This window comes from Zootoca vivipara, chromosome 5 (genome assembly GCF_963506605.1).
Source record: "Zootoca vivipara chromosome 5, rZooViv1.1, whole genome shotgun sequence".
Lineage (NCBI taxonomy): Eukaryota > Metazoa > Chordata > Lepidosauria > Squamata > Lacertidae > Zootoca > Zootoca vivipara.
In genome coordinates this window covers 6746556-6771987 of record NC_083280.1, presented here as the reverse complement: position 1 = coordinate 6771987, position 25432 = coordinate 6746556, and the positions used below count along the sequence as shown (strand labels likewise).

Sequence of the window (25432 nt, the reverse complement as noted above, 5' to 3'; positions counted from 1 at the left end):
GAAAACACTGGCCTCATGACTTTTGTGTTTCCACATCACTGTTCACTGAGTACCTCACAGCAGTGGATGCCATGGGACTGTATGTGTGTGTGTTTAAAATCTCATTTCAGCCTTGTTACAGGCATTTGCCTGTGGAGACCCTTTAACCAGGCCTAGAAATAAATTCAGACAGGACTCAAATTTTGGTTTGGTTTTTGGCAGAATTTAGGCCACTCCCTGCAGGCAGTGCTGACTCTGGGCACCAACCATAAGTCAGCCTTAGGTGTACACCTGGGACAGAGGCAGACAGGGGTGTGTGCCATCCCTCCACCCAGATGTGCCCTGAACTCAGGCCCAGGGCACAACCCCGCTTGGGGAAGACCAACCATGAATCTGTGGATTCCTTCTTAAAGGAATACCCAACGCATAGGGATGGCCTATCCACAACCTTACAAGTTGTGACGATTTGCTACGTGGCAGGCGAAACCCAAGTGGCACCAGCCAATCAGCCAAGTGGGGAAAATTCCTGCTGTGTCCCTTTCCCAATGACAGGCAACACACGACAGCATAGCAAGGTCATGCGTGCAAGCCATAAATTTAGGGAAAGGTGGGCGGGTCTTCTGATGCAAAGAGCCCGAAAGAGAAGCTCAGGGCATGTGCATTCGGTTAAGTAGTGGTCCCTCGAACTGCTTTGATTGGCATCCCGCTAGCCCAATTGCTCCCGGGTTCAAGGGACCACCAACAGGGTGTTGTGGCCGCTCCAATGTCCCACCCACAACACAAGGCCTGATTGCCGGGTCCCACTGCAACGCGTGCCCTCTGTTTAGGGAGGACCCGATTTGCCAAGCAGAAAGGCATCCTCTCACTTAATGCATTTTCACATTTTTTTGGGGGGGGGGTAAAAGGAATGAAGAATTGAAGGCGCAGGGCCCCAGAATTTTTAATTTTTTATACAAATATCAAAGCACATGGTCACCCATGTATACATGCAAGTGTCTGGCTCATTTAAGGGTTCATCTGCACTTCCTTTTGTGCAGCGTTTCTAGACACAAGTCTGGGTTTTAAAGCAGTGCTTGAGTGTGGGGGGTTTTTTTGGGGGGGTCCAGGCACTTTCCCAGGGAATCCCTGTACTTTACCACTGAGTGGGAGCAAACAGCTATAGGATTTTCAGGGGTTTGTTCCCCCCCCTGCTGTTTGCTCTGATTCAGCAGTAAAATGCAGGAAAGTGCCTGGACCACTTTTGGACCGCTTTCGTCTGCCAGGACAAAAGAACAACACAAAATCCGCTCAGACCTGGACCTGGGAATGTAAGACCTATGCCTAGAAAGCACAGAGCAAAAGAAAGTATTAATATATACTTTGTAAAGGGAATATTTGTGTGAGTTAATACTTTATTATGCCTTTGGAGCGCTGCTGTATCTTTGTAGTAGTAGTAGTAGTAGTAATAATAATAATAATAATAATAATCAAAACTAAGGGGGTGGAACGCATTAAAACCCCCCACTCTTTCTAAAAGGACTAGATGTGCGGCGTCTGACCCAGGTCCAAGGCTCTTTTTGCATTCATTTCAGCGACACTTTCTTACTTACAGTTATACCTCGGTTTAAGTACTTTCAGTTTAAGTACTCCGCGGACCTGTCTGGAATGGATTAATCCACTTTCCATTACTTTCAATGGGAAAGTTCGCTTCACCTTAAGTGCGCTTCAGGTTAAGTACAGACGTCCAGAACCAATTGTGTTTGTAAACCGAGGTACCACTGTACAATGGTTCCTCGCAAGACGAATTTAATTTGTCCTGCAAGTCGCTTCGTATAGCAAAAAATTCATTTTGCGAAGCAGCTCCCATAGGAACGCATTGAAGTGCAGTTTCCCATAGGGTGCCTCGCAAGACGAATTTTAAAAAATTGTCTTGCGAGGCACCCTATGGGACGAAAAAAATTGTCTTGCGAAGCGCGCCATAGGAAATTTCATCTTGCGAGTCTCCATTGAAATCACAAAACGCATTCATCTTGCAAAAAATTCGTCTTGTGAGGCATTCGTCTAGCAAGATACCACTGTATTTGATTCATTTACTTCCACTTAATATCATAGTTTAAGTGATGTTCAGAAGGATACCCAAAGGATGCACCTTAAAATCTGATAAAATTACCTGTAAACCCCAAAATCACTCAAAATGCCCACTGAAACAAGTCATATTTTTAAAAAGTATTTCAGTTAAACATAAAGAGGGAAGCAAAGGGTGCTCAGCTGTAGAAACAGCTTTCCTAGCAGCCAATGAGAAAGAGCAGGACCAGGAAGATGGACACTGGAAGAGTGGAAGTGGAAAGAGCAGCAACAGAAACCTGCTCCGGAGGAGGAGTGAGCCCAAGGTTGTTGTGAACAACTGGGTATGACCAAGGACATGGAAGGTATTACAGAGAGAAGAAGCTGTAGGAGAAGAGCAAATATTTTTCCTTCTCACTGAACTTCTAGCTAATGCATGTGTTGCTTCAAACCACATGAGGGCACTGTTAGTGCAACTATCTATCCAGCTGTTTGTCTAAGTCAGGGATCCCCAAACTGTGGCCCTCCAGATGTTTTGGCCTACAACTCCCATGATCCCTAGCTAACAGGACCAGTGATCGAAGAAGATGGGAATTGTAGGCCGAAACATCTGGAGGGCCGCAGTTTGGGGATGCCTGGTCTAAGTTAACTTTGCCCCTAAAAGCTGAGCCATTTTGTTTTGCTATTCTCCTGCTGCTTTTTTTCTCTCACCCCCACTCATCCTGTAAGTAATTCCTGCATGAATAAAGGCTTTGAATTACAAAAAAACTTTAAGTAATTCCTTCAATCTAATTCACCCAAGCTGCAAGGTCTGCTGACAGAAGTTGTCTCCCCCGTCACAGTTTCCCTTGCCCCCAGCCTTTGTCCCAAAGTTCAATGTGCACACTTGGTTTCAGTTCAGTTTGCCAGGGTAGAAGGTGGAGAGCCTCGCCAACCAGGAGGCCTTGCAACTGGCAATGGATCTTGAAGCTGTTTGGAAGAACAAGTTGTGGCAGGAGCATCTCAAGGTGGCACCTGCCCTTTTTGCAGCACTGAGGTCAGCCTTTATGGCACACTTGGAATTGAACTTGATCAACTCTAGACTCACAGTAAAGCTATTGTTTAAAGCAGGCATCCCCAAACTGTGGCCCTCCAGATGTTTTGGCCTACAACTCCCATGATCCCTAGCTAACAGGACCAATGGTCGGGGAAGATGGGAATTGTAGTCCAAAACATCTGGAGGGCCACAGTTTGGGGATGCCTGGTTTAAAGGTTTATGTATGAACTTGCTGTTATATGTTGCTTTTACATTATGCTCTTGTGAAAGCTGGTGAACAGGGACTAGAAACTCAAGTCTTTCCCCTTTTACTCCAGCTGCCCTTGCGTTGTAGCAGTTTTCTTGAAGGCCTACGCGTGCAGCCTTTGTCTTGCTCAAACAAGCTCTTGCCTCCAGCAAGGCCCTAAGAATCAGGTGTTGTAGAATTATTAAAACAGCAGAGAGCATTATTGGCTGCTCACTCTCCACCTTAGAACAAATCTATACCACCAGGTGCCATAGAAAAGCACTAGACATATCAAGAGATCCAACGCACCCTGGTCACCATTTGTTTCAGCTCCTGCCATCAGGACGGAGATATAGAACTATGCAGGCAAGAACGAGCCGTCTCAGGAACAGTTTCTTCTCTAGAGCGATTTTGGCCTTAAATGGAAAGCCTGGACTTTGAAGTCATCTTATTTTACTTGTAATTTGTATTATATTTACTGTTTTTAATTAGGTTTTGTAATTTTGGATTATGCGGAATGCTTTATCTGAGTGGATGTAGCAACCAAGTAATTTCGTTGTTCCCACAAGGGGACAATGACAATAAAGATATCTTATCTTATCTTGCTTCAGGTTTTTTAAACTCAGTCTTTTGGGTTGCTCAATTTCCCATTGTTTGCATGTCGTAGCTGCAGTTGCTCTGTTAGGGGAGAAAGCTGCTGACATTGTTATTAGCGATCCTTAATCCTTGACACTCTGCATGCAGTTTAGACTCCCCCTTGCTTGCAAACCCAACATTTCCCCTGTGCAACACATATCAACTTATGAGTGTGAGCTTCTTGGCAACTCTGCTCATGCCTACACCCAAATGTATCCAAGTTGCTTCTCAGCATAGCTGTCAAGTTTTCCCTTTTTCTCATGAGGAAGCCTATTCAGCATAAGGGAATTTCCCTTAAAAAGGGGGAGAACTTGACAGCTATGCTTCTCAGCCTTTTGACAACACTGGTTTATTCTTTCTTAAGGATCCAACTCTGAACAGGACATGCTGTGCGTTCTCCGTCCTTGGCTGAACTTGTTACTCCCATGCTGTCAAGTGATCTATTGTTGTTGATATGGAAAACAAATAGATGCTTTTCACCTCTTCTGACGCCTATTGCAGACCTGGTCATTGTGGCTTTGCTAGAAACTATAGCCTGCTCTCGATTATCTCTATCATTCACCAAAAGGCTCTTACTCGTGGATCTAACCCCATTTCCTATGGTGATGCACAAGCAGAGTGCCAGCAGAGTGCACCAGACCCCAATACTTAAAAACCCTTCCCTGCTCCAGGCTGCAATAGGGAGTCAGCATTTCGGAGGGGGAATAGCGGGTGGGAAATTGCAGCAGCTGTTCCGCCCTCTCATGAATTCTTTCCCTGTTCTCTCTCTTTCTGCTTTGTGTAACAGACCATATCAGTGGGGGGTGGGGGGAAGATAGGTCAGTGTGATCCCACCCTGAAGCATTGCTCAACTGGCCAATAAATAGCCGGCTGGCCTGAGTTTCTGGACAGGCTGTGCAAAGAGAGGCCAGCAGCAGACCCAGGAGAGCATTAGGCACAATGCGGACACAATTCTTCAGCGTCTTTGCCCTGACCCTGGGCTGCCTGTCCCAGGTACAGGCCGAACCGGCTGTGCAGCCTGACTTCCAGCAGGATCAGGTAACAGAGCCTTTCTTCCCCCACCCCTGCCCCCAGCTCAGGGGCCAAAGAGCTGAGTTCAGTTGTCTGCATGGAGCTTGGCTTAAACCTAGCAAGCCCCGTCCCTGGATAGTCTGCCCAGGACCCTTGCAGAATCTGAAATGAAATGACTTATTTCATTTCATCTCCGCTGGCATGTTCCAGGCATTGAAAAACATATGCTTCTCATCCAAGCCAAGTCCTGTGGAGGACGAGAAAAGACGATGACCGACGTGAGGATGGTCTCATTGTCTGGCTAGTGCCTGTGCAAAAGGAATGAGAAGGAAACTCACTCGCTACCTCTTTACATAATGCCTGTGCCAATGATCTGCATGTACAGGAATTTTGGAAGCTGCCTTAGACCAAGTCAGACCTTTGATCTAGCAAGCCCAGTATTGTCAATACTGGCTGGCAGCAGCCAGGATTTCAAGTGGAGGCCTCTCCCAGCCCCGCCTGGAGATGCTGTCAGTGGGGATTGCGAAACAGCTGCTCTACCCAAGGAGCTAGAGCTTTTCATATCTCAGAAACTGGGAATAAATAGGGAAGGTGTTTTGAAATTCTGGAAATAATCTGTTTGTTTGTGCCCCCACCTCACCCCACCGAAATGTGTTCAGCAAGGGGCACAACTAAGAGACGAAGAGGGATAATTCTGACTTAGCTTTATGTGCTCCCAACTCCAAGAGAGAGTTTTCCACCAAAGTTTCTTAATTTATGGTGGTTGGAGGGGAAATCTGAAGAGGCTTCTTCTTTAGGCAAAACTGCTCTAAAGAGAGCTGTCAGTATGCCTCTCCTCTCCCTGCATCTTTAATGCCCAGGCCAAGCAAGATCCCTGTGTTATTCTGAAGCTTGCACTGTTTTTAGCACAAGTGTGAGGGAAGAAGAGCCAATAGCAGCACAGTGGGCTGGCTAGCAATAAGTAAAGGTTTATAAATCAGGGAACTGGGGCCTCTCGTCAGCCCACGAGGCATTGCGTCCCAACCCAACCCACCCCACCCATTGGGCCAGGCAGCAGATTCCAGAGCAAAACGTTTGTAGTTCACAGGGAGATGGTACAGCATTGCCCTGGCCTCCAACTCCCTCTGGTTCAAGAACAAGAAGCAGGTGATGAAGATGTGTACCACAGTGGCCGTGACCACGGAGGACGGGAACCTGGATATCACCTCCACTTATCCCAAGTAAGGAGGCACAGGTGGGCTGCCAAGCCTTGGCCTGGCGTGTTCCCCCCCCCCCCGAAACAGATGGAATTAATATTGTGGGATGTTGCAGAGGCCTCTGGTCACAATGGCATCAAAAATCAGGGATGAGTGAGATTAATGGAGGGTCTTTTGTCAGCACAGAAGGCTAGGAGCAGAATCTCCATGTTCAGGAGCACTGATGCCCAGATATGATGGGAGACTGCGGCTGCCTTGCTTGGAAGCAATCCATGCTGAACTGATCCTGGAGTCAGGGTGCTGGGCAAGATGAGAAGAGCCAGGCTGGATCAGGCAAAAGATCCACCCAGCCCAGTTTCCTGCTTCCAAATATGGACAGTCAGATGACTTGGGCAATCCCCAAGCAAGGCATCAGGCAATGACTCTTGCCTGTTGCATGCTCCCTGACATCTAGGGGTACACTGCTTTTGGACATGGAGGTTCCATAGTGCTTTCACAACTGATCACTGTTGTTAGCAATTGACCCTTCTTCTTGCATCCATAGAACCCTTTAAAAAGAAAAACCATCTAACCCCATGGCCACAAACCTTGTGACTGGGGGTTCCACAGGTTAATGATGCACCGCTTGAAGCTGTTATTATTGTTTCAGGCAGCCCATAGAGATTCTGCAATAGACAGATGTTGGGCATCTCATCTCATCTCTCAGCCTCTGTGTTCTCCACCTGTAAAATGGGGATATTCATGGGTTGCCATTCACCAGGGCTGTATGCAGCTCTGTGGGCCTGTGTTTGAATCCTTCATCTATAGGAACCCAGCTGTAGATTTAAGGTAAAGGTAAAGGGACCCCTGACCGTTAAGTCCAGTCATGGACGACTCTGGGGTTGCACACTCATCTTGCTTTATTGGCCAAGGGAGCTGGCGTTTGTCCACATGTGACCAGCATGACTAAGCCGCCTCTGGTAAACCAGAGCAGCGCATGGAAACGCCGTTTACCTTCCCGCCGGAGCAGTACCTATTTATCTACTTGGACTTTGACATAGTTTCAAACTGCTAGGTGGGCAGGAGCTGGGACCGAACAACAGGAGCTCACCCCGTCGCGGGGATTCGAACCACTGACCTTCTGATCGGCAAACCCTGGGCTCCGTGGTTTAACCCACAGTGCCACCCAGGTCCGTAGATTTACAATATGTACTTGCTTATAAATGTGACCCAAGAGCATTGCATAAGCGAGACTCTGCCAACCTGGTGCCCTCCAAAGGATTTGAGCTGAACATTTGGAAGAACTTTCTGATAGTAAGAGCTGTTTGACAGTGGAACGGTCTCCCTTGGGAGGTTGTGGACTCTCCTTCCTCGGAGGCTTTTAAGCAGAGGTTGGATGGCCATCTGTCAGGGATGCTTTAGCTGAGATTCTTTGAACTCAAAACCCTGAAGGTTGTTCCCGTAAGCCAGGAGGCTTCCTGAGTTGGCTGCCTGTGCTTCTCCTTCTGTCCTGCTCTCTCTCTCTCTGCTCTAGGCTCGACCAGTGTGAGACGAGGAAAAGCCTTTTTGTCCGGACTGAGCAGCCTGGACGATTCCAATACACCAGCCCACGTAAGTGAGAGCCACATCATCTCCCGTCTGGCTGGACAGCAGCCAGGCAGCCCTCAGTCAGGGATGGGTTGGGAAAGAGATTGGCACCTTTCTGACTTAATCCCTCCTGGCTGCTTCCAAGCAGGGCACGGAAGAGCCATCCCTTGCCAGACGCAGAGGGAAACTGGTTCTAGCAGCTGGGGGCTGGGTGGGTGCCAAACCAAGCCAACCTGCCAGTGGCTTAGCACCATTTGTATCATAGAATTGTAGAGTTGGAAGGGACCCCGAGAATCATCTAGTCTAACCCCCTGTAATCTAGGAATCATTTGTGTGGTGTGCAAAGCCAGTGTCTGGCAGTGATGGGGTGTGGCTGTGTGACTGTGTCTCCTTGCTGGCTCCAGTTCAATTCCCCTCTTGCCTCCTTCGATGCCAGGCTCTGGAAACCACTTTGACGTCCGCGTGGTCGAGACCAACTACAACGAGTACGCCTTGCTGTATTCCATTTCCAAGGAAAGAAGCCCCAGGAATTGGGCAATGGTGACACTGTATGGTACGTCTGTTCCTCCCGCTGCTCGGCCACCAGGGGGCAGCCTTCCTCCCTTCTGCTCCCCCACCCCCACCCTTCTGGCTTGCGCTGCTCCCCTTGGGGGCAGAGGACTGGGGAGACTGGGGGTTTTTTTTGCAACCAGATCGATTGGGTGGCAGGAGAGCTGAAGAGTTGGAAGGGGCCATGAGGATCATCTGGTGCAAACCCCTTTTGCCCAACATGGGACTCGAACCCACAACCCTGAGATGAAGACTCTTGTGCTCTCCCAACTCTCCTTGCTCAACAGTGCTTTATGTTTCTGGTGGCAGGTAGAAGCAAGGAGCTGAGTCCCGAACTGCAGGAGAAGTTCACCCAGCTGGCCTTGGCAGAGGGACTTGGTAATGAGGACATCCTCTTCTTGCCCAGCACTGGTAAGTGGGAGAACTGGGAGCAGGATCAGGACAGGCCTCAAGTTTCTTCCTCTAGGGATTGCCATGTGGGGTTTATCATGGGTTCACCTGCCTCCTGCTTGCTTGGACAGAGGGCAGCAGTTCATAAACAGTTTTCAGGCCCCTTCCCCTTGGTACCATAAAAACTCATCCCAGTGCCCCCATCGTGTCCTAAGAAAAGGCGTTATTTGGAATAGCGCTCTGTACAGCACACTATTTTTCATTTTCATTTATTTATTAAATTTATATACCGGCATTCATCACAAGATCTCTGGGCGGTTCACAAGATAAAAAAAACAAAGTAGAAGCACAAGTAAATAATTAAAACGCTAACAGTATGACAACAACCCCCACTCCCACAAACACATTTAAATGTAAATAGAGTGTTAATCAGCCCAAGGCCTTGTTGAAGAGGAATTTTTTCACTTGGCGCCTAAAGGTGTATAATGAAGGCTCAGGTGAGCCTCCCTGGAGAAAATATTCCACAAATGGGGAGCCACTGCAGAAAAGGTCCCGTTCTTGTGTTGCTGCCTCTCGTGGAGAAGGTACACTAAGCAAGATAGTAGCGCCATGACATTCAGAGCAGTAGCCATTGATTGTGCATTGAGTCAAAATCCAATTAAGACTATTTAGTTTAATTAATGCAATGAAAATGATGTTTGATCCAGCGATAGCACCTGTTTCAAAGCCCAAAGGTCATTTACACCTCCAGCACCCCCTGGTGCCCCCTAGAATATTGGCACCCCCACCTTAGGTAATCACTCCCCAGAAGTTTGTGTACAGGCATGGTCCTCACAATAAACGGATTTGTTGTTGATGCACTCCCCAGAAGGTTGCACTGCCCACCTGGGCAGCCACTAGGCTAGGATGTAGGTAAAGTCTAATCCAGGGGTCAGCAACCTTTTTCAGCCGTGGGCTGGTCCACTGTTCCTAGACCTTGTGGGGGGCCGAACTATATTTTGAAAAAAAAATCAATGAATTCCTATGCCCCACAATTAGCCCAGAGATTCATTTTAAATAAAAGCACACATTCTACTCATGTAAAAACACCAGGCAGGCCCCACAAATAACCCAGAGATGTATTTTAAAGAAAAGGACACATTCTACTCATGTAAAAACACACTGCTTCCCGGACCATCTGCAAGCCAGATTGAGAAGGCGATTGGGCCGCATCCGACCCCTGGGCCTTAGGTTGCCTATCCCTGGTCTAGTCCATTGCAGCACTTAGTTTTGCCTCACCAATGGCACATGGCCCCAGAGAAGTTTTCCTGAAGGCAGTGTGGCTCCCCATCCTTGGTTTAAAGGGGTCCCAGTCCCTGCCTGGCCTGTCTGTGATTCGAATTCTGAAACCCAAAATATTTCTTCACTCTTAAGCTTCGGTTGCCAAAACATAATTTCAGAAGTTTGCTTTGTTTTCTTTCCCTACCCATTGATTTAATACATTGATCACATGCCTTTTTAAGGAAGAGATCTCCATGACACGTACAAATAAAAAACTCAGAAAAATCTCCCCCCCCCCAAAAAAACGAAACGCCATTTCAACACAGCTTTTTAGAAACATCAGAAATGTGCAGCAGTCTTAGAGCTGGCACAAAATCAACAAACGATGGGGCTCCATGCCAACAACAAATCAAAGTGCACAACCGATATTTTTTTTAAAGCCCCAATTTAAATAGGACTCTTGAAAATTACAAAGAGGAGATGAATCAGCTAAGAACATCTGAAAATACCAGTCAGGTGGAGCTTGCCTAATATCTGGGGAATTGAGTTCCACAGATCCATGTAGGGATCCTTGCTAGGATTGGTTCCCAAAGCAGTTCACAGTTAAAAACCCATCACCATTGTCAGTCTATAGCCCGTGTATATCATAAAAAGCATATTATATCCTTGCTTTTCAGCTGATGTAGGGTCAGGATCCACAGCACACTGACCATTGATCTGCCTGCTGGTCCTGTTTCTAGATTTTTAGCGGGGAGTATATGAAGAAAGAGAAGGAGAAAAACTGAGTAGAGAGGAAAAACAGGCATAAACGAGTTTCCTGCTGGAATTAAAAATTAAGGATATCTGGCCTTATGTGTCATGCATCCCGTATTCCCAGCCTGAGCAACAGAGGGGAGTTTGCAACTGGGCACAGATTACTGGTTAAGAAGCCACTTTTGGTCTCTTGCAGCCAGACACTCTGAATTGCATTGTGGGACTGGGGTGTGTGTGTTTAGCAAGTAGGGAATGCAAGAGTGCAATGGGCTTGCCTAGTGGTGCTTGTGTGGCCAAGGTTGGACTAGAAGACCTCTGGGCGCCCTTGTTCCAGAGCTGTGATTTGATGGCCACACAGGACTGTGCTCTGGGTAGCAAAGCGACCCTTTGCTCACCAGCATGCAGCACACACACGCACCACCTTCGAATGCCTTTGGACCACTCCCTGATCTCTCTCCTTGCCTTCTCTCCGGACAGATCTTTGCATGACGGACGATGCGTAGGTGAGTTGCCTTTTACTCTGTGGCTTGTGGTAGAGGCAGGCGGTGGGCAGTGATACATTTCTAGCAATCGAAAGGTTGGGGCTCATACGTGTCTGTACCGACCGAGGCCTTTCCTCACAAACCCTGGCAGCGCATGTGTGTCAATTGCTGGGGAAGGAGTGCACAGGGCTCTCCAGAGCATGGCTTGTCAGACATGATATGTATTAACCTTTGTGTAATGTGTGAGCCAGGCCACAGTCCTGAGCAACAAGTGCCGAGGGCTGCTTGCTTAAGAACATAAGAAGAGCCTGAAGGGTCAGACCAATGGCCCATCTAGTCCAGAATCCTCTTCTCAGAGTGGCCCATGAGATGCATATTGTAGGAAACCCGCAAGTAGGATTTGAGCACCAGAGCCCTCTCCCCTTCCAGGTTTCCAGCCACTGGTATTCAGAAGCATGGCTGCCTCTGACCGCAGAGGCGGATTATAGCCATCATGTCTGGTAGCCAGCGATAGTTCTCTCCTCCATGAGTTTGTCCGATCCTCTTCTAAGTCTCTGAACGTTGGTGGCCATCATTGCCTCCATAGTTTAACTCTGTGATTGCTTAGATGACAAAGAGGGAGGGAGAAGAGGCATGGAGGCGATTTCAAGGGAACTCAGTTTTCCCAGGCAGGGCCGGCCCTAAGGCAAGGCTGGGTAGCCAGGGCGCCGGGGGGGGGGGGGCACCGCGCTGCTGCGCCCACGGCAGCTGCGCTGCATGCTGCGCTGGGAAACAGGGGGGCACCGGAGGGATGTTCACACCAGGGCGCCAGATATGCTTAAGACGGCCCTGTTCCCAGGCATGCTCTACCCAAGTCCCAAACTCTGAGAGGCAAACAGGAGCAAGAGAGGCCTTCATTGTTTGGGAGCATCTGTGGGGCTGCAGGTTGGCTTCTGGAAGGCCCACAAAAGGTTGGCCTGATGATCAGCCATGGCAGTTCTTGGGGACACAATGACTGCCCTGCTGCTGATTCAGACCAAGGGCCCAGTCTCCTGGGCATGGATGTGATAGTTGCGCTCAGCTGCTCGTCCTCAGCAGGGGCTGCTCAGAAGGAAACTGTTTCTGTACATGGATGCTCTCTTGACAGACCTCTGAATCTGTCTTGTCCCCTTTTAAAGCTAATAGAGGCACACCTGGTGGCAGGGAGTTCCGCAGTCATGGTGTGTCAACAAATACAGTTGTGTGTAGTTTGCACCCAGCGGAGGGCTGAGCTTGCTTGGACACCACCAAGGGGAATTGAGACTTCTGAATCTGGTGGTTGCGATTATATCCAGAATGCAGAAATATGTGGCACACACACCCTTTCCTTTTTAAGCTCCTAGGTTGAAAATCCAGGTTTTGCTTCGAGCAAGGAAGCTTCATTTTCTGACCCATCTGCCAATCCTTGACTTCTCCAGCACAGACATAGCACCTGTTCCCTGTTCAGCCATGAGCACTTTTCACCTCTAACCCACCCCTGTAAAAGCTGATCCTTGATTAAAAATAAAAAAGTCACACAAAATGGTAGTGTTGCTGTTTTGGTTTTGTCATTGGGGGAAATCTCCAGGAATACACTCCATTAATCCTCAGCCCACAGGTACATGAATTATTATTTGTTACTACTATTATAATGTCATAATAAGGTAATATTTCTTCCTACAAAAAGTATCAGTTCCTGCCATCAGGAAATACTGCATTTCTTCCCAGAGTTGCCTTTTGCACCATTGATATCCCCCCCCAGCCAATTTTTAAATTATTATTACTACTACTACTACTACTACTACTACTACTACTACTCAAAGGCACTTGAACTATCTATTGAATGCATTAGGAAGGGTGTCTTAATCCTTCAACCTGTTTATCCATGTAGCCCACTGCTGCCTACACTGGCTGGCAGCAGCACTCTAGGGTTGTCTCAAGCAGAAAGAGCTTGGCACTCCCACAAATCTCTGGCCCTTTTAGCAGGGGAAGTGTCAAGCTCTTCTGCACGCATAGCCAGAGGATGTGGGTGACTGTCTGGCACAGAAGTTAGAATAATAGAATTGTAGAGTTGGAAGGGACCCCCAGGGACATCTAGCAATGCAGGAATCTCAGTTAAAGAGTTGTCTGACAGTGGAACTGTCTCCCTCGGGAGGTTGTGGACTCTCTTTCCTTGGATGTTTATAAGCAGAGGTTGGATGGTCATCAGTCATGGATGCTTTAGTTGTGATTCCTGCATCGCAGGGGGTTGGACCAGATGACCCTTGGGGTCCCTTCCAACACTACAATTCTTTGGTTCTATGATCAGTATTGGGGGGGGGTGTTGAACAGGGGTGACCGAATCAGGAGAGAAAAGGAAGTGCGGAGAAAGGAGTGATCTCTGTGTAGGAGAGAGTTGAGAAAACTGACAAGGAAGGTGGAGGGAAAAGGGGAGTAAGAGTAAGAATGAGGGTGCAAAGTCAGTTGCAAAAAGGAGGGAGTAGGAGGCTTGGGGATAGGGCTGAAGATGAAAGCAGGGGCATGAAAGGGCCTGAAAAACAGAAGATGGAATGAAGGTGAAAATGGGTGCAAAGCAGAGCTGCAGAAAGAAGAGATCAGCAGCTCCAGAAATGAGACCAACCTGCCAACTCACAGGTAAGCTGGCCCCAAGTTGTTAAGGGCTTTATATTATAACAGTCACACCTTGAACCTAGCCAAGTAGCAGATTGACAACCAGTGCAGATTCCTGAGCACTGGTGTTGTATGCTGAGAAGGCCTCACTCCTATTAGCAATTGTGCTGCTCCCGGTTCAAGTGCATTGCCGTAATCCAGTCTTGAAGTTACCAGTGCATGAACTGCCGTGGCCAACTTTTCCCAGTCCTAGCTTTTCCCTGGCTATATTCAATCATTTCAATGGGTCTAACTGTGTAAATGCCACCTATAGTCTCCCATTATTTCAATACCGGGTATTGTTGCTTCCTCTCCCCTTTCCAAATAGGATGCTCATCTCCTTTCCTGAGCAAGGTTCCCATGCCTTTCAGTTGGTTAAAGCATAGTGGTGACAACCTCAAGGTTGCAGGTTCGATCCCTGTATGGGACAGCTGCATATTCCTGCATATTGCAGGGGGGTTGGACTAGATGGTACTTGGGGTCCCTTTCAACTCTACAATTCTATGAAACTATGAATCAACCTCTACCACTTTTCTAGTTCTGGGCATGCAGCAACTGGGAGGAATTTGAGGTCCTTCAGGTTTTGCTGTTTGTTTAAAGAAGCCAGTACTTTGAAGGGGGCATATTGTGTACATTTTCTCTTAAGGCATCTTGGCTCAGCTGGAAGGCCTTTGCACAAGGGGATTTAGGAAAGCTTCAGGAGGATTTAGATAAAGGCAGGATTAGTTTGCAAGCCACTTCCTCTCTCTCTCTCTCTCTCTCTTGATTGCGGCTGGCTGGGAGTTTCTGCCCGCTGGCAAGAGAGCAGTGGCTCTTGCCACAGGTTTCAAGCCGCAACAAACAGACGCCACGGTAATGTTAGCAAAACAATGAAAAGGTAAACCACCGTGAAGTGCAAATATTTAAATGTATATGCACCAACAACCTTCACGTATACAAGGAGATTCAAAAATGTGTACAAAAGCTCATGCTCAAAGTCTTAAAAGTCCAGTATAAAGTGCAATAATCAAGTCCAATAATAAAGTGCTATGATGTAGCATGCGTTCTTATCTCTTCCCATGCATTCTTATCTCATCCTTCCTTGCCATTGTCTTTGACAACAACACAACTGCAGCCCACAACTTTATGGGTTTTCCTTCTCTGTCGATCTTGCAGAGATGTACCCATTCACCCAGCTTCTTGTTGTCATCAACCTTTATCAGGTTGATTTGATGTTCAGCACAAAGTGCTTCAACCAGTTTGACATACATGGGCTCGTCACAATTGGATGTGAGGACACAAAGGTGGGCTTGGCGTTTGTCTAAGGCCTTGGCAGCTTCACGAATTCCATGGGCTAAGCCATTGTGGATAAGTGCGGTCTTCAGCACTTCTTGAAGGGCGGTGTTGACATCCATTACACCTCCAGCACCTCCAGCAGCAATGCCTTCCTCGGCCATGGTTGGTGGCGACTCTCCTGCCCGGGTGGTTGCTCACAGCTTCCATGAACCGATGGTGGGGGGAAAAAGCCAGTCTTGTGATCCGAAAATTCTTTCTATGAAAATTCACTTATCTAAACACAAGGAATTACGGTAGTACCGAAACATTGCTATGCGCACCACAAGTTCAGATATCCAAGCAGCCAGGCCTGCATAAAGTACTATAAACAAATAAGCCGCCTTAAACAAGCCATCTTTATGTCGAAACAAAATTAAAAAATTCCTTCCAGCAGCACCTTAGAGACCAACTAAGTTTGTCATTGGTATGAGCTTTTGTGTGCATGCACACGAAATGTGTATCTGAAGAAGTGTGCATGCACACAAAAGCTCATACCAATGACAAGCTTAGGCTATCTACCTGTAACCTTCTTTTTGTGTTTTACTGGTCCTCGGAAGCCGTTTCATCAGAAACAGTGTTGGGAGGGAGCGATATAAATTGGACAAGGTTTCAGAGGGTTTTTCTGTCCTGTCCCCCCCAATTTTGAGTTCAAAATTCCACAGTCAGGAATGCTTAGAAATTTCCCCATAGGAATCAATTGAGAATGTTGACTCGTTATGTGAATGCTTGTCTAACAAACGGGTTGCATTTATTAGGCAAAAGTGCATACAAAATGTACATTTCAGAAGAAATTTGCACTGAAATGCTGGCGAATTTTCACAAGGACTTAAAAAAATGTTCAACTGGTATGGAAAGAATAAATTTGAGAATGAGAAAAAGAGAGAAACCAACAGGGACAGATTTGCTCTTCCTGAGCGCTAGTAGATTGGGAAATATCTCAAGGGGAGTCTCACAGCTTTTGGGGCAGCAGAGTCAGTAATGTGAGGGATGCTAGTCCTTTTCCTCTTCGGGGGGATCTTAGCTTGGGGCTCACAGCTCAGTGGTCACAGCTCCTGCTTTGCATGCAGAAGTTCCCAGGTGAGGCTAGACATCTATCTCCCTTGCCTGAAACCATGGAGAGCTACTGCCGGTCATTGTAGATAGCACTGATTCAAAGGGACCTTAATGGTCTGATTCAGTATGAAGCAACTTCCTATGCATTCCTTCCTTTGTCTTGGGGGGGGGTTGCTGCCCCAATTCTGCCCATGCAAACAAATGGACCAAAAGTGTGCACTCTCTCATGCAGAGTCAGGAAAAGGGGTCTTGGTTGGGAATACGCTCAAGGGCAGAATATTTGTATACTGCGAACAATCTTTTGGATCATGGGGAGTCATTTTGAGGGGTCCCTTCCTCCAACCTGCCTGTTCTCTTTTCTTGTTGTTGTTGGGTCAGGCAAAGGGGCTTGCTCAGAGCTGTAGTTGCAGGGGAGCTAGCCGGGTTTTTCGCCCCAGTTGAAGCCTCCAGAGGAGTGCCATTGAGGCTCACAGTCTCTCTCTCCCCGCCCCCTCTGTACACAAGTACGGATGGAGTGTGCGCCAAACTGGGTCTTTGACCCGGGTGAAATGAAGCCTGGTTTTGCCCCTGGTTGCTATCCAGTTGCAGCCCAGCAATTATCATTTAATAGGGTGTTACCCAATACCAGCCATCCAAGATAGCAGATCCACACTTGGCCAAAGTGTTACATAAGACGTGGGAGGGGACGCTGCAGAGCACCCTGGCCGCTGGGACATGCAAGGGGAGAGGTATAAAGTTGGGCGCCTTCGAAGGAGACGGCATCTTCCTCTGCCCAGCTGCTTTTCTCTTGACAGCACACAAGGAGCAAGAGGAGCCACCTGCAGGAATGAGGTCCACCATGCAAAGCCTTCTGGTGCTCCTGCTTTGCTCATTCTGCATTCAGGCAGACATTGCCATGCAACCAGACTTCGATCTTCAGAAGGTACTGAGCTGTAGGGAAGTTGCACCCCTTTCTTTGCTTCCAGAGCTAGCCAATGGCTCACACTTCTGCCTTCTGCAACCAAGTGCCCTCAGGGAGGCCAGCGGCAAGGGGATAATGGGAGCAGGGGTCCACAAAGTACTGTCTAAATTTATACCCGATTCGTTGCTAGCCATTTGCTCTGTTATCTTTTGATCTTATGATGCTATCTGGTTGGCAAATTTGAAAGCCTTATCATCACCTCATGCACTTGCCAGAGTCGGCTTCACTGACACCGTGGTTGGTTTATTGCTGACCTGTACACTTCAGTCCAGCTCCTGAGATTTAATCTGGGTGTGCATTTATACTCCTTTTTATTATGGGCATCTTTTCCTTAGAGGGGTTCCTGTGCTCCATTCTGAGCCTTAATAATTCAGGTTAATTGAAATGCACAGAAATGTGGGAAATGCCAGATTTGGCCTTGTCTTGGATGGTGGAGTGGAGGGGTGAGGTCTCTGGTCTGACTGGAATGGTTTCCTCCAGTTTGCAGGGATGTGGCACATCATGGCTGGATCATCAAACTGCCCTGTATTCCAGGGCATGAAGAGCATCATGACAACATCTGCTGCTTTAGTCAAACCCCTTCCAAATGGTGACATGAAAATACTTACTGGCTACCCTTTGTAAGTAACTACTGCTAGTCCCTTAGCTGGCCTTAGGAGCACTTTACATGATCAAGAATGGGGGAGGGAGGGCACATTTTGCAGCGGGGGGATTTGCCCCTCCCAAATACCCCTTCCCTGTGAAACCCTTTGAAAATGCTGGGGTAGGATGAAAATGTTCCCTCTTCATTAGACCAAGCATGGAAGCCACACCCCTCACTCTGGCTTCCCTTGGGGGTGTTGCCATTTAGACTACAATGGATCATAGAGCCAGCAAGGAGAAGCACCCTCTTTCAGAACAGATGTGCCAAATGCTAATCAAAATTTGCTGGGGTGGCTTTGGACCACTTCCCTATAAGGAGATGCTTAATGCTCCCCCCCCCGGCCACCCCCTCCTTCTGCAAATCAACACTGAAGTGTTATAGTGCTCCAACACTATAATTTAATCAGTACTTTCCTAATATTATACATACTGGAAAAGTGACCTAATGCTAATAAAAATACGCAAGTGAGGTGATAAAATGCAACCTGCTGCAAATGTTTTAATTTGTTTTAATTTGTTTCTTTATTTCATTACATTTCTATCCCACCTTTTTCTAAGATGAGCTCATGGGGGTGTATATGCTTCTGCCTCCTCCTCTAATCCTCACAATGACCCTGTGGTTAGGGTGAGAGGCAACAAAATATGGGCAAATGAGACAAAGCACCTATGTGGAAAATGCCCCACAGGGAAGCAGCCTCCATAGTCTAATAGCTCAGTTGGTAGATCACGAGACTTTTGATCTCAGGGTCGTGGGTTCGAGCCCCACATTGGAGAAAACATTCCTGCATTGCAGGGGGTAGGACTAGATAACCCTCAAGGTCCCTTCCAACTCTATGATTCTATAATTTTTTTGGGGGGGGGCTCAACCTCTTGCTAATATTTTTTTAAAAAAAACAGGCAGATTTTACTATCTGGGCCCAGTTACTTAGCCACATTAAACAGGTGTAACTCTGTATACTTACTGTTTTGTAAAGTTTGTGGAGGCTTTAAAGCTACTCAGAATCAAACGATAGCTTAGTAGATAGAGCATGAGACTCTTAACCTCAGGGTTGTGGGTCTGAGCCCCACATTGGGCAAAACATTCCTGCATTGCAGGGGGTTGGACTAGATGACCCTTGTGGTCCCTTCCAACTGTAGAATTCCATGATTTCTAATCCCAGTATGTGTCTTTCCCTCATTTCTCTTTTCAGCCCTGAGGAGTGCAAGAAGGTAGAGATGTACTTTAAGAAGACAGACCAGCCTGCACACTTCACAAACGATGGTAGGACACAAGTGCTTTAGGGCGTGTAGAGAGGGGAGCAGGGCTGTGTGTTAAGGCTTGCCCCCAGAATTGCATTTTCCTGCCCCCCCGCCCCCGCCGCCCAGCCTGTCATGATTCAGACAAGGGGATGGACCAAGCAAGGGGTTTCCCAGGCACGGCCAGGGCAGGCAAAAGTCTGCACCTTGGAGGGAAGTCAGGACCATGGAGAGATCCCCTGCTCATGTGGTCGAACAGCCATGTTGCCTCAGCAAGGTCTTAGGGCCACAGACTTTTTGAGCAGGACTAGCTAGTCATTGACTAGAGCAGGCATCCCCAAACTTCAGCCCTCCAGATGTTTTGGACTACAATTCCCATCTTCCCCGACCCCTGGTCCTGTTAGCTAGGGATCATGGGAGTTGTAGGCCAAAACATCAGGAGGGCCGCAGTTTGGGGATGCCTGGACTAGAGCCTTGCTCCTTGAGTGTGAGTGAAAGAACTGTAGCTTTCTGCTGCAGCCCTTGGTTCCTTTGTGGGAATAGGATTTCCAGCTGCAGGGATCTCTCCTGAGGACTCTCTTGGTTTCTCATGGAGTCTGTGGACCAGCCATCAGAGTCTGGTGGCCAAGGTGTCTCAGTAGGAGAGGGGGAAGTGTCAGTGGACCCCCATGAGATGAACAAGGGCATGGAACAATCTCCTTCTCAGAGCTGCAGTTGCCTGAGGACTTTGCCTCTGCAGGATTTTGGTCCAGAGCCAGGAAAACAACCACATCTTGTGCGAGAGGAAAGCCTGGCACATGACCTCTTTCTGAGTAAGGGCAACCTGCGTGGTAGTAATGTGGCAACAGGGACAGTGGGACTCTGCAAAACTGACCTGACAAATGGTTATGTGTTTAAAAAAATCCTGTGTGCCTCTGAGCCTGTGCAAAGTGCTTTTCTCTTTCTCTAAGAGAACCAAGGTTTTGATAAAAGACCTTGCCATTCACATTAGTGGTTCTTGGATCATTTCCTCCTCTCCCATCTAGGAAAATTGGGACGGAGACTCTAGAAGAAGTGAAGAATCTTTGAGGTGGTGATCTTTCTGATGCTATGCTATGCCACACGAGGGAAAGGCAGAATGTATTTAGGGTGGCATGGGATAACTTCAGAGTGTGGCTTGGTGGGTGATTATCTGGCTCTGGAAATCAATATTATCTGGCTCTGACTCTGGAAAGATGGGAGGAAGGAAAAGTTGAAAGGACAAAGAACAGATTCTGACCCTCCTTCCATGGCCTCAGAGTCCCTAGGGCCAGAACTAATTGGGGTTCCATCTTCTCCTTCATTCAGAGAATGCCAAGAGAGATATGCGGGTGCTGGAAACCGACTACACCAACTTTGCCCTTCTCTACACCTTCAAGGAGATCGAAGACGAGCCCAGCAGCACCACCGTCCAGTTGTACAGTATGTGCTCCAATGACCCACCCTTGAGCAAGAGAGAGGAGAGTGGAGGTGGCAAGAGCCGCCATCTTACTTCCTGAGCAATTGGTGGCAGAGCAGTGTGGCTAAGTTGGGGCTGCTTCTTTGAATGAAAGGATTGCACACCCTCTGATGCATCCCAGGCAAAAGCAGGGCCCCCTGATTGAATCCCCTGATCGGGACCCCTCACTGAAACTCAGGAGTTGCTTTCTTTCCTGTCTCCTTGGTGCTGTGCTGATTAACTCTGCAGCCACTTGTCTTCCATGGTTTTAAAGCCAGGAGGATGTTGGGGGGGGGGTGTAGATAAAACTAGCAAACCCTCATTGCCCTACAATAGATTATAATACAGTACAGTACAGTACTAAACAGGGCCAACACAAGGCAATTTGCTGCCTGAAGTGAAGGGTAAGATGGCACGTCTCCCCCACATATACTGGCAGCTGAATCTTATTTCAGCACTGGTGATGGGGACAGCATAATTTCAGGGCAGGCTATGTGGCACAGCTCTCCCCTCGGATACCTCGCTGCTGCTGCTACCCTCCTCCCCTCCAGCCGCCTCGCACATCATAATAGCATAGGGCAAGCTCAATTACCAAAATAAAAAGTAGCATCCATTTTATGACACTTCAAATTATCTGGAATCCTGGGAACTGGTGGAGGATGCAGAGGACTCGATGCCTCCCATAGAACAAGAGTTCCCAGCATTCCTTGCTGGGAGGGAGAAGGTTGTTAAATGGACTGCTAGTTTTAAGGCGGGACGAGACAGATGTTTTGTTATATGTACAGCAGCATCAGCCAGCAAGAGGCACTTTATAAAGCTTAAGAGGCCAGGCCTTTGCCCCAATAAGTTTACAGTCTAAAAGTCGATGGAGGGAAGGCCATGAAAACAGAGGTGCCAAGTTGCTCCCAAGGGGGCCCAGCACATGCCATGTGAAAGTGGGGCAAGTGTCCAGGCCATGAGGTGCAACCCCTCATTCAAATGGCTTCTGAAAGCTCCTACTCTTCCCTACCTCCAGCCTCAGCCCACAGACTGGAACCCCCTTAGAGTGTTCCCTCCACATGGCAGCCTCTCAAGACTCTACCCTGAGCTGCCCACAAGCTGGAGGTTGGTGAAGTTATTGCTCGCCACCTCAAACATTGTGTATATGTGAACAGAGTCTAATTCTGACCTCTTCTGGATGCAGCCCGCACTCAAGACATCAGCAATGAAGTGCTGGAGAAGTTCAAGGAGCATTACCACAAGGTGGGGCTCACAGACGACCTGATGGTAATCCTCCCCAAGTCTGGTGAGTATAGCATTTGTGATTTGTTTTCCTTCCAGCCTGTCTGGTTTAGCATGTGTCACGGTCCGGTCAGCGGGCGGTTGAAGCCCTGGCTGAGGATGTCAGGACCAGAGGCAAGATGGTGGTGTAGAAGCAGGAACAGGGGCAGGGTTGAGGGTCCAGCAGCAGGCAGTCGCAGGGTCAAGGAGCAAGGCAGAGGCGAAGGTCTGGGAGTCAAGGAGCAAGACATCGGCAAGGCAAAGGTCCAAGGGTCGAGGATCAAGGCGTCGGTCCAAGGAGCAAGAGGCCAGATGCAACCAGGCAGGGATAGCGTTGTTGTGGCAAAGAGCTGAAGGGAAATGCTGAGCTTTTATCCCTCCCAGCTCCTGCCACCAGGTGCAGTGAGGTATCAAGTGGCCTCACCTGAGTGGCCACTCCTTGCTTCTCCAGCACAAGCTGAGGCAGGCCCCAGTCCTGCAAAGCACTACAGGCCCCAGAGCCTGACTCCTGCCCATACTCCTGACAGCATGGTGCTGGCACTCACCATGAAGTTGCTACAGTAATCTCACACTTTTAACATTTGAAAGAAAAAGGTGCTGCATACCATTGAGTGCCCCCAGAAAAACACTGCTCATTGCGAGGATAACACTGATTCCCACAAATTGATCCAGAGGTTGGGTTGTGAGTGAAATGGCAGCAAAGGAATGGGCCAGGTGAGATTTTCCAAGCTAGCTTATTCATTGGGTACGAGCCATACCACCAGACATTTTTAAAAAACAAAAAACCCTACTATATATTCTCGAGTATAAGCCGACTTTTTCAGCACATTTTTTGTGCTGAAAATGCCCCCCTCAGTTTATACTCGAGTGAGGCGGCAGGCGGCGGAGGGATGAGTGGTGAGAAAGGAGCCCTTTCTCGCCGCTGGTCCCGCCTCTTGCAAGGGCAGGCACAGGAGCCGCAGTTGGGAGTGGCACTGTGCTGTGCCTTTCCAAACCACAGCTCCTATGCCTGATCTTGTGAGAGGCAGAGGGGGCGGTGGAGGACCGAGCTGCTGTCAGGCTGCTCCTTCCTCCTCCGCTACCGCATCCTGGGTTATGACATTGAAATAAACACCCTGAACATCCCATTTGGCACTGGGATTTCTATCTCCTGCCATTGCTACAACAAGCTTTTAAATATTTCGTGCATGTGCCCTTCTCCTGTCAGCTTCCTTGTATTTCCTTGTATTCAAATGAAAAGAATTTATTTACAACTTTTTTATTTGAAGGATGGCAACTCTGTGTTTGTGTGTCTCCCACCTTCCTTCCTTCCTTCCTTCCTTCCTTCCTTCCTTCCTTCCTTCCTTCCTTAAAAAAAAGTATTTCCATTTTGTAAGAGTTTGATTTATTCTGCAAGGGCTTCTTTCCTCCGATTGCAACTTGGTGATATATAGGACTCCCAACCCCTTTTAGAAGCAGGCGGCCATGTTGTGACTTTTCATTAAATATATGCCTCTAAGAAGATGGCCCTCCTCAAAGTCACACCTCGGAGATATAGCTGGAAAAATACATTTGGGACTTTGTGTTCATGCAGAAGTTCTTAGCCAGACCTCAGAAGCCACTCTTGCGCAGAGGGGCTAAAATAGCTGCGGTGATGGTGTGATTTTGACCACTTCATTGTCTCTCTAGTTCTAAATGTTGCTCAATGTGATGATGGGCGGGTGAGGTGGGTCCTCATACTGTACAGAATGCTGGCAACCAAGGTGTTGTCTTAATGGTTCCCTCTTTTGATAGTGAACATAATTTATTCTGTTTGTACCTACGTGGCTCCCAGTGAAATGTGACCCAGATTCCACATGCACTCCTAACTTTCATTAGGCAAGAATGACATACACTTATCATTAAAGGTAAAGGGACCCCTGACCATTAGGTCCAGTTGTGACCGACTCTGGGGTTGCGCGCTCATCTCGCATTATTGGCCGAGGGAGCCGGCGTATAGCTTCCAGGTCATGTGGCCAGCATGACAAAGCCGCTTCTGGCAAACCAGGGCAGCACATGGAAACGCCGTTTACTTTCCCGCTGTAGCGGTTCCTATTTATCTACTTGCATTTTGACGTGCTTTCGAACTGCTAGGTTGGCAGGAACTGGGACCAAGCAACGGGAGCTCACCCCATCACAGGGATTCGAACCGCCGACCTTCTGATCAGCAAGCCCTAGGCTCAGTGGTTTAACCACAGCGCCACCTGGGTCCCTGACACTTATCATTAGAGTGTACTAATTAAAGGAGAAAGTGACATTTCAAAGTAGCATTGTTACCTGGTGTTTTAATGAAATGCTACCTGGTTTATTTTTGTTTTAATGAACTAAAATGTGGTGTCTTGCCCATGCATAGCTTGCACTCAGGAGGTGGGGTTTTGTTTTGCTTTGTTCTTTTCAGCTAAAATTTACAAAAAAAGCTTCTTTTGTTGTCTGTCTTCTCTCCCTGCCATGCCCACGTTCTTGCTTTATGACTGAACAATTGTCCTATATTAAGGTTATGCTAGTATTAACTTCCCCTTCATGGATCAATGCCTTGTCGTGGCGAAGGGGCTTGAATAACTCGGAGAAGCTATGAGCTATGCCATGCAGGGCCACCCAAGATGGACAGGTCATAGTGGAGAGTTTTGACTAAACGTGATCCACCTGGAGAAGGAACTGGCAAGCCACTCCAGTATCCCTGCCAAGAAAACTCCATGGACAAAGACAACAGGCATATAAAAGTTATGACGCTGGAAGATGAGCCCCTCAGGTCGGAAGGCGTCCAACATGCTACTGAGGAAGAGCGGAGGACAAGTACAAGTAGATTCAGAGCTGATGAAGCGGCTGGGCCAAAGCCGAAAGGATGCTCAGTTGCGGATATGCCTGGAAGCGAAAGGAAAGTCCGATGCTGTAAAGAAAAATATTGCATAGGAACCTGGAATGTAAGAACCATGAGTGGAGGTAAGCTGGATGTGGTCAAAAATGAGATGACAAGAATAAATATCGACATCCTGGGCATCAGTGAACTAAAATGGAAGGGAATGGGCGAATTCAGTTCGGGTGACTATCATATCTACTACTGTGGGCAAGAATCCTGTAGCAGAAATGGAGTGGCCCTCATAGTCAACAAAAGAGTGGCAAAAGCTGTAATGGGATGCAATCTCAAAAATGACAGAATGATCTCGATACGAATCCAAGGCAGACCTTTTAACATCACAGTAATCCAAGTTTATGCACCAACTACCGGTGCTGAAGAAAGTGAAATTGACCAATTCTATGAAGACCTACAACAACTTCTAGAAATGACACCAAAGAAGGATGTTCTTCTCATTACAGGGGATTGGAATGCTAAAGTAGGGAATCAAGAGATAAAAGGAACAACTGGCAAGTTTGGCCTTGGAGTTCAAAATGAAGCAGGGCAAAGGCTAATAGAGTTCTGTCAAGAGAACAAGCTGGTCATCACAAACACTCTCTTCCAACAACACAAGAGACGACTCTACACATGGATATCACCAAATGGGCAGCATCGAAATCAGATTGATTATATTCTCTGCAGCCAAAGATGGAGAAGCTCTATACAGTCAGCAAAAACAAGACCTGGAGCTGACTGTAACTCAGATCATCAGCTTCTTATAGCAAAATTCCAGCTTAAACTGAAGAAAGTAGGAAAAAGCACTGGGCCAGTAAGATACAATCTGAATCAAATCCCTTATGAATACACACTGGAAGTGAGGAACAGG

At 47.8% G+C, this 25432-nt stretch overlaps 2 protein-coding genes and 1 pseudogene across 2 annotated transcripts; 2 read left to right on the top strand and 1 right to left on the bottom strand.

Annotated features, from left to right (window-relative positions):
- The first annotated feature begins 4786 nt into the window (after positions 1–4786).
- On the top strand, positions 4787–12685 carry LOC118094065 (lipocalin). Its single transcript, XM_035134052.2, has 7 exons — positions 4787–4958; positions 6012–6151; positions 7641–7717; positions 8130–8246; positions 8552–8653; positions 11123–11148; positions 12482–12685. The coding sequence occupies exons 1-6, from the start codon at positions 4860–4862 to the stop codon at positions 11146–11148; spliced, it is 561 nt and encodes a 186-aa protein (XP_034989943.1). The 5' UTR covers positions 4787–4859; the 3' UTR covers positions 12482–12685.
- Positions 12686–14844: 2159 nt separating this feature from the next.
- Positions 14845–15262, bottom strand: LOC118093962 (small ribosomal subunit protein eS12-like; annotated as a pseudogene).
- A 1263-nt stretch (positions 15263–16525) lies between these two features.
- On the top strand, positions 16526–22589 carry LOC118093961 (lipocalin-15-like). The gene is made up of 6 exons (XM_060274214.1): positions 16526–17062; positions 17582–17721; positions 18934–19004; positions 20306–20419; positions 21619–21720; positions 22552–22589. Exons 1-6 carry the CDS (start codon positions 16967–16969, stop codon positions 22587–22589), a joined length of 561 nt encoding a protein of 186 aa, XP_060130197.1. The 5' UTR covers positions 16526–16966.
- Positions 22590–25432: the final 2843 nt, after the last annotated feature.